Source organism: Biomphalaria glabrata, chromosome 3 (genome assembly GCF_947242115.1).
Source record: "Biomphalaria glabrata chromosome 3, xgBioGlab47.1, whole genome shotgun sequence".
Taxonomy (NCBI): Eukaryota; Metazoa; Mollusca; class Gastropoda; family Planorbidae; genus Biomphalaria; species Biomphalaria glabrata.
This window is the reverse complement of record NC_074713.1, coordinates 33,047,361-33,060,010: the sequence shown is the minus strand read 5'-3', so window position 1 is coordinate 33,060,010 and position 12,650 is coordinate 33,047,361. Positions and strand designations below refer to the sequence as shown.

Here is a 12,650-nt window from a genome sequence, read left to right as displayed (position 1 = left end):
AATTTACTTGAGACATCAGTTCATTTGAGACATTAGTTTACTTGATAAATTAGTTTACTTGAATTACTTGATAAATTAGATCCTTTGGGGCATTCAATTGAAGCATTACTTCTTATGACATATTGTATTCGAGACATTTTTTTTATATGAAACTATTTTATTTGTGACATTAGTTTACTTGAGACATTAGTTTACTTAAGAATTAGTTTACTTAAGAATTAGTTTACTTGAGACATTAGTTTACTTGAGACATTAGTTTACTTGAGACATTAGTTTACTTAAGAATTAGTTTACTTAAGAATTAGTTTACTTGAGACATTAGTTTACTTGAGACATTAGTTTATTTGAGACATTAGTTTATTTGAGACATTAGTTTATTTGAGACATTAGTTTATTTGAGACAATAGTTTGATTTCCTTGTCCACAAGTCTTTTTTGAGCTTATTACATATCTTTGTAGATGAAACTTGTTGGAATGTGTTCAGTATTAACCCACTGCATGTTCCAATCTGGTCTAAGGAATTTGTTCAGTATTTACCCCGAGTGTTCATGTACTGAGTCACAATGTTTAGTTCTGTGCTTACAGGGAGAAGGAAGAGATGGAGTCCAGTGACGAAAGTGAAGTTGAACTAGAGACAGAAGATCTTTATGGTGGACGGCCTAAAGGCAAACATGATTTGATGATGAAAGCACAGGTCAGTTAAACCCTTGCTTTACCAAGTTAGTCAAATGAATCAGTTTGTCCAATATCTAAAAACAGTCTTCACACTTTCAAATGAATCAGTTTGTCCAATATCTAAAAAACAGTCTTTACACTTTCAAATGAATCAGTTTGTACAATATCTAAAAACAGTCTTTACACTTTCAAATGAACCAGTTTGTCCAATATCTAAAAACAGTCTTTACACTTTCAAATGAATCAGTTTGTCCAATATCTAAAAACAGTCTTCACACTTTCAAATGAATCAGTTTGTCCAATATCTAAAAACTGTCTTCACACTTTCAAATGAATCAGTTTGTCCAATATCTAAAAACAGTCTTCACACTTTCAAATGAATCAGTTTGTCCAATATCTAAAAACAGTCTTTACACTTTCAAATGAATCAGTTTGTCCAATATCTAAAAACTGTCTTTACACTTTCAAATGAATCAGTTTGTCCAATATCTAAAAACAGTCTTTACACTTTCAAATGAATCAGTTTGTCCAATATCTAAAAACAGTCTTCACACTTTCAAATGAATCAGTTTGTCCAATATCTAAAAACTGTCTTTACACTTTCAAATGAATCAGTTTGTCCAATATCTAAAAACTGTAGACTAAGACTGAAAAATCGCAGCATGATTCTGTTGAATTTAATCCAAAGATTACTACAAGGTATTTCAACCATAAAGTTACCGACATATGCTTAAACTTATAAAAGTAAACTTTTACACTCGCTTTTTGGCTGTTGCAGTCTGTCTGTCTTTCAATTGCGTTTAGATCTCACAAACTAGAAAAGCTATTGATAATCTGATTTCATAAACATGTATTGTGGCTTGCAAAGTTTAGGTCCAACGGCTTTTATTTGAGTCTTTTGTATGCGAATGTTTTGTTTTCATTAAATACATAAATGTTTTTTTTTAATATATAATTATAACATTTAAAAAACAGTACGTAAATACTATTAATCGTAACAAAAAAAAATTATATATATATATATATTGTCTATATTACGTTTTGTTACTACACTATCTCTATCCAAGTCACTCCTTCATGGAGCCTGGGCGAATAATCGCTCTATAAAAATAAAGAATATTTAATCCACTTTAATGTTCTGCTCTAAAAGTTCTACTTGTTATTTATCTTACAGTGATATAAAGGAGGTTTTTATTTTTAAATATCATTTGATTGGTTCTTCTTGTTTGTCCCCTTATAATGAGCAGACATTGAACTAATAGCGCGATACGTTGTTCTAAAGGCCAGTAGACAAGATGTATGTCATACGTCTGAATCTATAGCCTAGCTAAGTGTCTCCTAAAGTCTACTTAACATCAGATGACGTCAACTACCACATTTGAAGTGACTCTACTGGGAACAGGAGGGAAACACTTCTCATAAAAATTGGATAAGGAGTTATCCCCCTTAGTTAAATCTGGACACATTAAAGCCAATGGCCTCTAGTCTGTTACTACACTCGTACTGTCTCCTGCTAGCCTTGTGCCTACAAATCCAGACTTTCAAACTTTTATTTCAGTTTTTTAGCAGCCCCCGTTAGGAGGAAGGTCTCTATTAGTTTGATCGAGAAAAGCGATTGTAATAGAATTTCTACATAGCTCTGTGCAGCTCTCTTTTGAAATGAATTACGCAAGACTTTTCCGCCACCCCATAAAGTTGCACCACTTTTAAAATCCTAGGTAAAAGTAAGGCAAGTGTTTTTTAGTTGCATTTATACTCACTAAGGACGCGGGATACACATTTGAGACCAAAAGAAAATCCGCTACGAGGACAGACGCAGACGGCGAAATGAAAATCTAAATCGACCACCTGCGGACAATGGTTATGCTTTCCCTGGGTGTAGCAAAATATGTGTAGTTCACACTTGGGGATGCGCAGCCAGGGGAAATACTGCATTCCTCACTGATCTTCGGACTCATAGACAAGCCTTATTATTATACTTACAGTTTGTTTTCATTTGTCTAAAGATTGTTCGAAAATAGATTTATGTGTACTTCTGTGGTGTATTTCTAATGAAAGTGATCAGTGGTGTGTCTAGAGAACACTATGTGTACATTAGGTCTGGTGTGTCTAGAGAACACTATGTATACATTACGTCTGGTGTGTCTAGAGAACACTATGTGTACATTAGGTCTGGTGTGTCTAGAGAACACTATGTATACATTACGTCTGGTGTGTCTAGAGAACAATATGTGTACATTAGGTCTGGTGTGTCTAGAGAACACTATGTATACATTAGGTCTGGTGTGTCTAGAGAACACTATGTATACATTACGTCTGGTGTGTCTAGAGAACACTATGTATACATTACGTCTGGTGTGTCTAGAGAACACTATGTATACATTACGTCTGGTGTGTCTAGAGAACACTATGTGTACATTAGGTCTGGTGTGTCTAGAGAACACTATGTGTACATTAGGTCTGGTGTGTCTAGAGAACACTATGTGTACATTAGGTCTTGTGTGTCTAGAGAACACTATGTGTACATTAGGTTAACATTAGCTCTCTGGTTTATCTTTGTGATAGATTTCCTTAAAGTTGTCTCCCGTCCTCTCATAGTTTTGTCCTTTGTCCCAAGCCATGATTTGAAACGGACGTCAAGTGGAGTGAAATTAAAATGCTATTTGTTCTCCTATGATAGAGTCCACCCCACCTTTGGTTCAGCCAATAAGTCAACCTCTCTGCTCAGGATGTATGTGACGGATGTATCATGGGACATTTCTCCTGCTGGCCAGACAATAATCATAAACGGAAGTCAGTTGTCATTGGTGAAGAATTGTGGGAGAGAAATTAGGATCTGGAATATTGGGATTGAACCTGAACTTCTGCGCTACACATAGCTCTTGATGCCTGGCATGGTGAGGCTTTGGAAACCAAGCTGTCATTACAACTATTCAATTGCAATCCCAAGAAACTCTACATAACACAGGAACTTGTGCATGACATAGAAATGATGTAGAGGTTATTATGTCTACAGACAACTGGGTTAGACTTCCTGTCCCTGGTTCATTTCCGCAATCCTTTAGATTTGATTCCTAGCATTGACGTTTTGACATCGACATAGGACTGATCCTTTTTGACATGCATTGCCTAATACCTCTAGGACAAGTCAGTCACATAATGCGTATATCTATCTGTAGTCTTGAAATACCTCTAGGACAAGTCAGTCACCTAAAACACGTGTCTATCTGTAGTCTTGAAATACCTCTAGGACAAGTCAGTCACCTAAAACACGTGTCTATCTGTAGTCTTGAAATACCTCTAGGACTAGTCAGTCACATAAAACACGTGTCTATCTGTAGTCTTGAAATACCTCTAGGACAAGTCAGTCACATAATGCGTATATCTATCTGTAGTCTTGAAATACCTCTAGGACAAGTCAGTCACATAAAACACGTGTCTATCTGTAGTCTTGAAATACCTCTAGGACAAGTCAGTCACATAAAACACGTGTCTATCTGTAGTCTTGAAATACCTCTAGGACAAGTCAGTCACATAATGCGTATATCTATCTGTAGTCTTAAAATACCTTTAGGACTAGTCAGTCACATAAAACACGTGTCTATCTGTAGTCTTGAAATACCTCTAGGACAAGTCAGTCACATAATGCGTATATCTATCTGTAGTCTTGAAATACCTCTAGGACAAGTCAGTCACATAATGCGTATATCTATCTCTAGTCTTGAAATACCTTTAGGACTAGTCAGTCACATAAAACACGTGTCTATCTGTAGTCTTGAAATACCTCTAGGACAATCAGTCACATAATGCGTATATCTATCTGTAGTCTTGAAATACCTCTAGGACAAGTCAGTCACATAATGCGTATATCTATCTGTAGTCTTGAAATACCTTTAGGACTAGTCAGTCACATAAAACACATGTCTGTAGTCTAGAAATACCTCTAGGACAAGTCAGTCACATAAAACACGTGTCTATCTGTAGTCTTGAAATACCTCTAGGACAAGTCAGTCACATAAAACACGTGTCTATCTGTAGTCTTGAAATACCTCTAGGACAAGTCAGTCACCTAAAACACGTGTCTATCTGTAGTCTTGAAATACCTCTAGGACAAGTCAGTCACATAATGCGTATATCTATCTGTAGTCTTGAAATACCTTTAGGACTAGTCAGTCACATAAAACACGTGTCTATCTGTAGTCTTGAAATACCTCTAGGACAAGTCAGTCACATAAAACACGTGTCTATCTGTAGTCTTGAAATACCTCTAGGACAAGTCAGTCACCTAAAACACGTGTCTATCTGTAGTCTTGAAATACCTCTAGGACAAGTCAGTCACCTAAAACACGTGTCTATCTGTAGTCTTGAAATACCTCTAGGACAAGTCAGTCACCTAATGCGTATGTCTATCTGTAGTCTTGAAATACCTCTAGGACAAGTCAGTCACATAAAACACATGTCTGTAGTCTAGAAATACCTCTAGGACAAGTCAGTCACCTAATGCGTATGTATATCTGTAGTCTTGAAATACCTCTAAGACAAGTCAGTCACCTAATGCGTATGTCTATCTCTTCACAAGGACATTGACTCACGGATACTCTCAGAACAGTATTGCACGAGTCAGACTCGGAGGTCCTACTAGAGAATGGGTGAAAGACAATGAAACCAATGGGTGAAAGACAATGAAACCAATGGGTCCTTCATTTATGTGATGCAAGAAGAAAACTAAAAAAGAAAAAGAAAGTGAATTCTTTGCTGGCAGAAGAATAGAGTTCAATTCACAAAGAAATACACATGAACATGAAGTTGTTCAACCCACAAAGAAATACACATGAACATGAAGTTGGCTAAAGGATACAAATAGATCAGTGACCAGTGACACTCTAATTGATAGTAGCTTGGAAGTTGGCAATAGCAAGGAAGCATATGAAACACTCAACACTTGAACCAACACAAGAAGACAACCACAGTGATTGAAAACAACAATGGAACTCTTCTGACTGAAGAAGTAAATGTGCTTTGAAGGTGGACAGAATATTGCAATGATCTGTATAAGTTCGAGATAGATCTTAGCTACAGTCAATTCAACACTATAGCTTGGGACAACGGAGAACTTGGCGAGGCTCTAATAGAATTGAGAGCATATAATCAGAACTTTCAAAACACGGCGTCTCACATATATTTTTGAATAATCTGCCAGAAAATATGGGGCGAAAAAAGGAAAAAGAATAAACCCAATCTTTAATTCTTCCACTGTCCAAGAAAGGAAACTTGAGACTATGTCCAAAACTCTAGAACAATAAGTCTGACCAGTCACACGAGCAAGATGATGCTAAGAATAATTCCTAGACACACTCCAAAGAAAAACCGAGGTTGTCATTTTGGAAGCACACGTTGGCTACAGAGCAGGCCGAAACAATGTGGAGCAAAAGTGAGACATTAGATTGTTAAAGGAAAAAATATCTTCACACCAAAAGAAACTGGTTCACAACTTCATAGACTTCAACAAAAAAAAAAGCATGATTTGGCATAACGGCTTGTGATGCGAGAGTTCAACATAGATCAAAACATGATTGATGTTATCAAAACAATATCTATCCAAATGCAACACTGAACGCTGAGGCTGAAAGACGAAAGGCTTTGATGCTACAGAATAATGTTTGGTACCAGATCTCGGGAAAAAAAGACAAAGGAGTTTCTACTTCTACAAGTTAACACTGTGTCTGGCAAAAAGGATGTACCTCTCAAGACTGAGAAGAGGCGAAAGCTGACCTAGTTCGGTCATATTGAAAGGCACTGCTAAGAACAGCTGCTGACTAAAAAGTGGAGGGATTTGGTTACTCGAAAAGTCACAGCACTACTAGCACGAGAGACAGTCTCCTAATACCCCCATGTCTCTTACAAGTCAGTCACATAATACATTGGTCTATCTCTAGTCTCCTAATACCCCCCTCTCTCACAAGTCAATCACATTATACATTGGTCTATCTCTAGTCTCCTTCTACCTATACCCCAAATACCCGTGTCCTTCAGCCCTTAAATTTGCAAGCTGAATTGAGGAATTGTTAAACAAAAATTCCTCTTTCAAAACATTTTGAAGTTCAACTAGAAGAGTGAGAATGTTTGGCACTGAAAAGCTCTATAAGGAAGGTGACAATGTTTGGCACTGAAAAATTCTACAAGGAGGGTGAGAATGTTTGGCACTGAAAAGTTCTACAAGGAAGGTGAGAATGTTTGGCACTGAAAAGTTCTACAAGGAGGGTGAGAATGTTTGGCACTGAAAAGTTCTTCAAGGAGGGTGAGAATGTTTGGCACTGAAAAAGTTCTTCAAGCAGGGTGAGAATGTTTGGCACTGAAAAAGTTCTTAAGAAGGGCTAGAATGTTTGGCACTGAAAATTTCTTTAAGGAAGGTGAGAATGTTTGGCACTGAAAAATTCTACAAGGAGGGTGAGAATGTTTGGCACTGAAAAATTCTACAAGGAGGGTGAGAATGTTTGGCACTGAAAAGTTCTTCAAGGAGGGTGAGAATGTTTGGCACTGAAAAAGTTCTTCAAGCAGGGTGAGAATGTTTGGCACTGAAAAAGTTCTTTAAGGAGGGCGAGAATGTTTGGCACTGAAAAGTTCTTTAAGGAAGGTGAGAATGTTTGGCACTGAAAAGCTCTATAAGGAAGGTGACAATGTTTGGCATTGAAAAATTCTACAAGGAGGGTGAGAATGTTTGGCACTGAAAAGTTATACAAGGAAGGTAAGAATGTTTGGCACTGAAAAGTTATATAAGGAAGGTGAGAATGTTTGGCACTGAAAAGTTATATAAGGAGGGTGAGAATGTTTGGCACTGAAAAGTTATATAAGGAAGGTGACAATGTTTGCCTCTGAAAAGTTCTACAAGGAGGGTGAGAATGTTTGGCACTGAAAAGTTCTACAAGGAAGGTGACAATGATTGCCTCTCAAAAGTTCTACAAGGAGGTTGAGAATGTTTGGCACTGAAAAGTTTTACAAGGAGGTTGAGAATGTTTGGCACTGAAAAGTTCTACAAGGAAGGTGACAATGATTGCCTCTCAAAAGTTCTACAAGGAGGGTGAGAATGTTTGGCACTGAAAAGTTTTACAAGAAGAGTGAGAATGTTTGCCTCTGAAAAGTTCTACAAGGAGGGTGAGAATGTTTGGCACTGAAAAGTTTTACAAGGAGGGTGAGAATGTTTGGCACTGAAAAGTTTTACAAGGAGGTTGAGAATGTTTGGCACTGAAAAGTTTTACAAGAAGAGTGAGAATGTTTGCCTCTGAAAAGTTCTACAAGGAGGGTGAGAATGTTTGGCACTGAAAAGTTTTACAAGAAGAGTGAGAATGTTTGGCACTGAAAAGTTTTACAAGGAGGTTGAGAATGTTTGGCACTGAAAAGTTTTACAAGAAGAGTGAGAATGTTTGGCACTGAAAAAGTTATACAAGGAGGGTGAGAATGTTTGGCACTAAAAAGTTCTACAAGGAGGGTGAGAATGTTTGGCACTGAAAAGTTATATAAGGAAGGTGACAATGTTTGCCTCTGAAAAGTTCTACAAGGAGGGTGAGAATGTTTGGCACTGAAAAGTTATATAAGGAAGGTGACAATGTTTGCCTCTGAAAAGTTATACAAGGAGGGTGAGAATGTTTGGCACTGAAAAGTTATACAAGGAAGGTAAGAATGTTTGGCACTGAAAAGTTATATAAGGAGGGTGAGAATGTTTGGCACTGAAAAGTTCTACAAGGAGGGTGAGAATGTTTGGCACTGAAAAGTTCTACAAGAAGAGTGAGAATGTTTGGCACTGAAAAGTTTTACAAAGAGGGTGAGAATGTTTGGAACTGAAAAGTTCTACAAAGAGGGTGAGAATGTTTGGCACTGAAAAGTTTTACAAGGAGGGTGAGAATGTTTGGCACTGAAAAGTTTTACAAGGAGGGTGAGAATGTTTGGCACTGAAAAGTTCTACAAGGAGGTTGAGAATGTTTGGCACTGAAAAGTTATATAAGGAAGGTGAGAATGTTTGCCTCTGAAAAGTTCTACAAGGAGGGTGAGAATGTTTGGCACTGAAAAGTTTTACAAGGAGGGTAAGAATGTTTGGCACTGAAAAGTTTTACAAGGAGGGTGAGAATGTTTGGCACTGAAAAGTTCTACAAGAAGAGTGAGAATGTTTGGCACTGAAAAAGTTATATAAGGAAGGTGAGAATGTTTGCCTCTGAAAAGTTCTACAAGGAGGGTGAGAATGTTTGGCACTGAAAAGTTCTACAAGGAGGTTGAGAATGTTTGGCACTGAAAAGTTCTACAAGGAGGGTGAGAATGTTTGGCACTGAAAAGTTATATAAGGAAGGTGACAATGTTTGCCTCTGAAAAGTTCTACAAGGAGGGTGAGAATGTTTGGCACTGAAAAGTTATATAAGGAAGGTGACAATGTTTGCCTCTGAAAAGTTCTACAAGGAGGTTGAGAATGTTTGGCACTGAAAAGTTTTACAAGGAGGGTGAGAATGTTTGGCACTGAAAAGTTTTACAAGGAGGGTGAGAATGTTTGGCACTGAAAAGTTATATAAGGAATGTGACAATGTTTGCCTCTGAAAAGTTCTACAAGGAGGGTGAGAATGTTTGGCACTGAAAAGTTATATAAGGAAGGTGACAATGTTTGCCTCAGAAAAGTTCTACAAGGAGGGTGAGAATGTTTGGCACTGAAAAGTTCTACAAGGAAGGTGACAATGTTTGCCTCTGAAAAGTTCTACAAGGAGGGTGAGAATGTTTGGCACTGAAAAGTTTTACAAGGAGGTTGAGAATGTATGGCACTGAAAAGTTTTACAAGAAGAGTGAGAATGTTTGGCACTGAAAAGTTCTACAAGGAGGGTGAGAATGTTTGGCACTGAAAAGTTTTACAAGGAGGTTGAGAATGTTTGGCACTGAAAAGTTTTACAAGGAGGGTGAGAATGTTTGGCACTGAAAAGTTTTACAAGGAGGGTGAGAATGTTTGGCACTGAAAAGTTATATAAGGAAGGTGACAATGTTTGCCTCTGAAAAGTTCTACAAGGAGGGTGAGAATGTTTGGCACTGAAAAGTTATATAAGGAAGGTGACAATGTTTGCCTCTGAAAAGTTCTACAAGGAGGGTGAGAATGTTTGGCACTGAAAAGTTCTACAAGGAAGGTGACAATGTTTGCCTCTGAAAAGTTCTACAAGGAGGGTGAGAATGTTTGGCACTGAAAAGTTTTACAAGGAGGTTGAGAATGTTTGGCACTGAAAAGTTTTACAAGAAGAGTGAGAATGTTTGGCACTGAAAAGTTCTACAAGGAGGGTGAGAATGTTTGGCACTGAAAAGTTTTACAAGGAGGTTGAGAATGTTTGGCACTGAAAAGTTCTACAAGAAGAGTGAGAATGTTTGGCACTGAAAAAGTTATATAAGGAAGGTGAGAATGTTTGGCACTAAAAAGTTCTACAAGAAGAGTGAGAATGTTTGGCACTGAAAAAGTTATATAAGGAAGGTGAGAATGTTTGGCACTAAAAAGTTCTACAAGGAGGGTGAGAATGTTTGGCACTGAAAAGTTATATAAGGAAGGTGACAATGTTTGCCTCTGAAAAGTTCTACAAGGAGGGTGAGAATGTTTGGCACTGAAAAGTTATATAAGGAAGGTGACAATGTTTGCCTCTGAAAAGTTCTACAAGGAGGGTGAGAATGTTTGGCACTGAAAAGTTATATAAGGAAGGTGACAATGTTTGCCTCTGAAAAGTTATACAAGGAGGGTGAGAATGTTTGGCACTGAAAAGTTATACAAGGAAGGTAAGAATGTTTGGCACTGAAAAGTTATATAAGGAGGGTGAGAATGTTTGGCACTGAAAAGTTCTACAAGGAGGGTGAGAATGTTTGGCACTGAAAAGTTCTACAAGAAGAGTGAGAATGTTTGGCACTGAAAAGTTTTACAAAGAGGGTGAGAATGTTTGGAACTGAAAAGTTCTACAAAGAGGGTGAGAATGTTTGGCACTGAAAAGTTTTACAAGGAGGGTGAGAATGTTTGGCACTGAAAAGTTTTACAAGGAGGGTGAGAATGTTTGGCACTGAAAAGTTCTACAAGGAGGTTGAGAATGTTTGGCACTGAAAAGTTATATAAGGAAGGTGAGAATGTTTGCCTCTGAAAAGTTCTACAAGGAGGGTGAGAATGTTTGGCACTGAAAAGTTTTACAAGGAGGGTAAGAATGTTTGGCACTGAAAAGTTTTACAAGGAGGGTGAGAATGTTTGGCACTGAAAAGTTCTACAAGAAGAGTGAGAATGTTTGGCACTGAAAAAGTTATATAAGGAAGGTGAGAATGTTTGCCTCTGAAAAGTTCTACAAGGAGGGTGAGAATGTTTGGCACTGAAAAGTTCTACAAGGAGGTTGAGAATGTTTGGCACTGAAAAGTTCTACAAGGAGGGTGAGAATGTTTGGCACTGAAAAGTTATATAAGGAAGGTGACAATGTTTGCCTCTGAAAAGTTCTACAAGGAGGGTGAGAATGTTTGGCACTGAAAAGTTATATAAGGAAGGTGACAATGTTTGCCTCTGAAAAGTTCTACAAGGAGGGTGAGAATGTTTGGCACTGAAAAGTTCTACAAGGAAGGTGACAATGTTTGCCTCTGAAAAGTTCTACAAGGAGGGTGAGAATGTTTGGCACTGAAAAGTTTTACAAGGAGGTTGAGAATGTTTGGCACTGAAAAGTTTTACAAGAAGAGTGAGAATGTTTGGCACTGAAAAGTTCTACAAGGAGGGTGAGAATGTTTGGCACTGAAAAGTTTTACAAGGAGGTTGAGAATGTTTGGCACTGAAAAGTTTTACAAGGAGGGTGAGAATGTTTGGCACTGAAAAGTTTTACAAGGAGGGTGAGAATGTTTGGCACTGAAAAGTTATATAAGGAATGTGACAATGTTTGCCTCTGAAAAGTTCTACAAGGAGGGTGAGAATGTTTGGCACTGAAAAGTTATATAAGGAAGGTGACAATGTTTGCCTCAGAAAAGTTCTACAAGGAGGGTGAGAATGTTTGGCACTGAAAAGTTCTACAAGGAAGGTGACAATGTTTGCCTCTGAAAAGTTCTACAAGGAGGGTGAGAATGTTTGGCACTGAAAAGTTTTACAAGGAGGTTGAGAATGTATGGCACTGAAAAGTTTTACAAGAAGAGTGAGAATGTTTGGCACTGAAAAGTTCTACAAGGAGGGTGAGAATGTTTGGCACTGAAAAGTTTTACAAGGAGGTTGAGAATGTTTGGCACTGAAAAGTTTTACAAGGAGGGTGAGAATGTTTGGCACTGAAAAGTTTTACAAGGAGGGTGAGAATGTTTGGCACTGAAAAGTTATATAAGGAAGGTGACAATGTTTGCCTCTGAAAAGTTCTACAAGGAGGGTGAGAATGTTTGGCACTGAAAAGTTATATAAGGAAGGTGACAATGTTTGCCTCTGAAAAGTTCTACAAGGAGGGTGAGAATGTTTGGCACTGAAAAGTTCTACAAGGAAGGTGACAATGTTTGCCTCTGAAAAGTTCTACAAGGAGGGTGAGAATGTTTGGCACTGAAAAGTTTTACAAGGAGGTTGAGAATGTTTGGCACTTAAAAGTTTTACAAGAAGAGTGAGAATGTTTGGCACTGAAAAGTTCTACAAGGAGGGTGAGAATGTTTGGCACTGAAAAGTTTTACAAGGAGGTTGAGAATGTTTGGCACTGAAAAGTTCTACAAGAAGAGTGAGAATGTTTGGCACTGAAAAAGTTATATAAGGAAGGTGAGAATGTTTGGCACTAAAAAGTTCTACAAGAAGAGTGAGAATGTTTGGCACTGAAAAAGTTATATAAGGAAGGTGAGAATGTTTGGCACTAAAAAGTTCTACAAGGAGGGTGAGAATGTTTGGCACTGAAAAGTTATATAAGGAAGGTGACAATGTTTGCCTCTGAAAAGTTCTACAAGGAGGGTGAGAATGTTTGGCACTGAAAAGTTATATAAGGAAGGTGACA

The 12,650-nt window shown here is 37.8% G+C and overlaps 1 protein-coding gene across 5 annotated transcripts in view; it reads left to right on the top strand.

Annotated features, from left to right (window-relative positions):
- Positions 1-12,650, top strand: part of LOC106070474 (cleavage and polyadenylation specificity factor subunit 2-like) — a 193,342-nt gene that overhangs the window by 133,141 nt on the left and 47,551 nt on the right. For all 5 annotated transcript variants that reach the window (XM_056024600.1, XM_056024603.1, XM_056024602.1 and 2 more), the window contains one exon: positions 586-694. In XM_056024600.1, the coding sequence (XP_055880575.1) occupies positions 586-694 (109 nt within the window). The remainder of the gene's footprint in view (positions 1-585; positions 695-12,650) is intronic.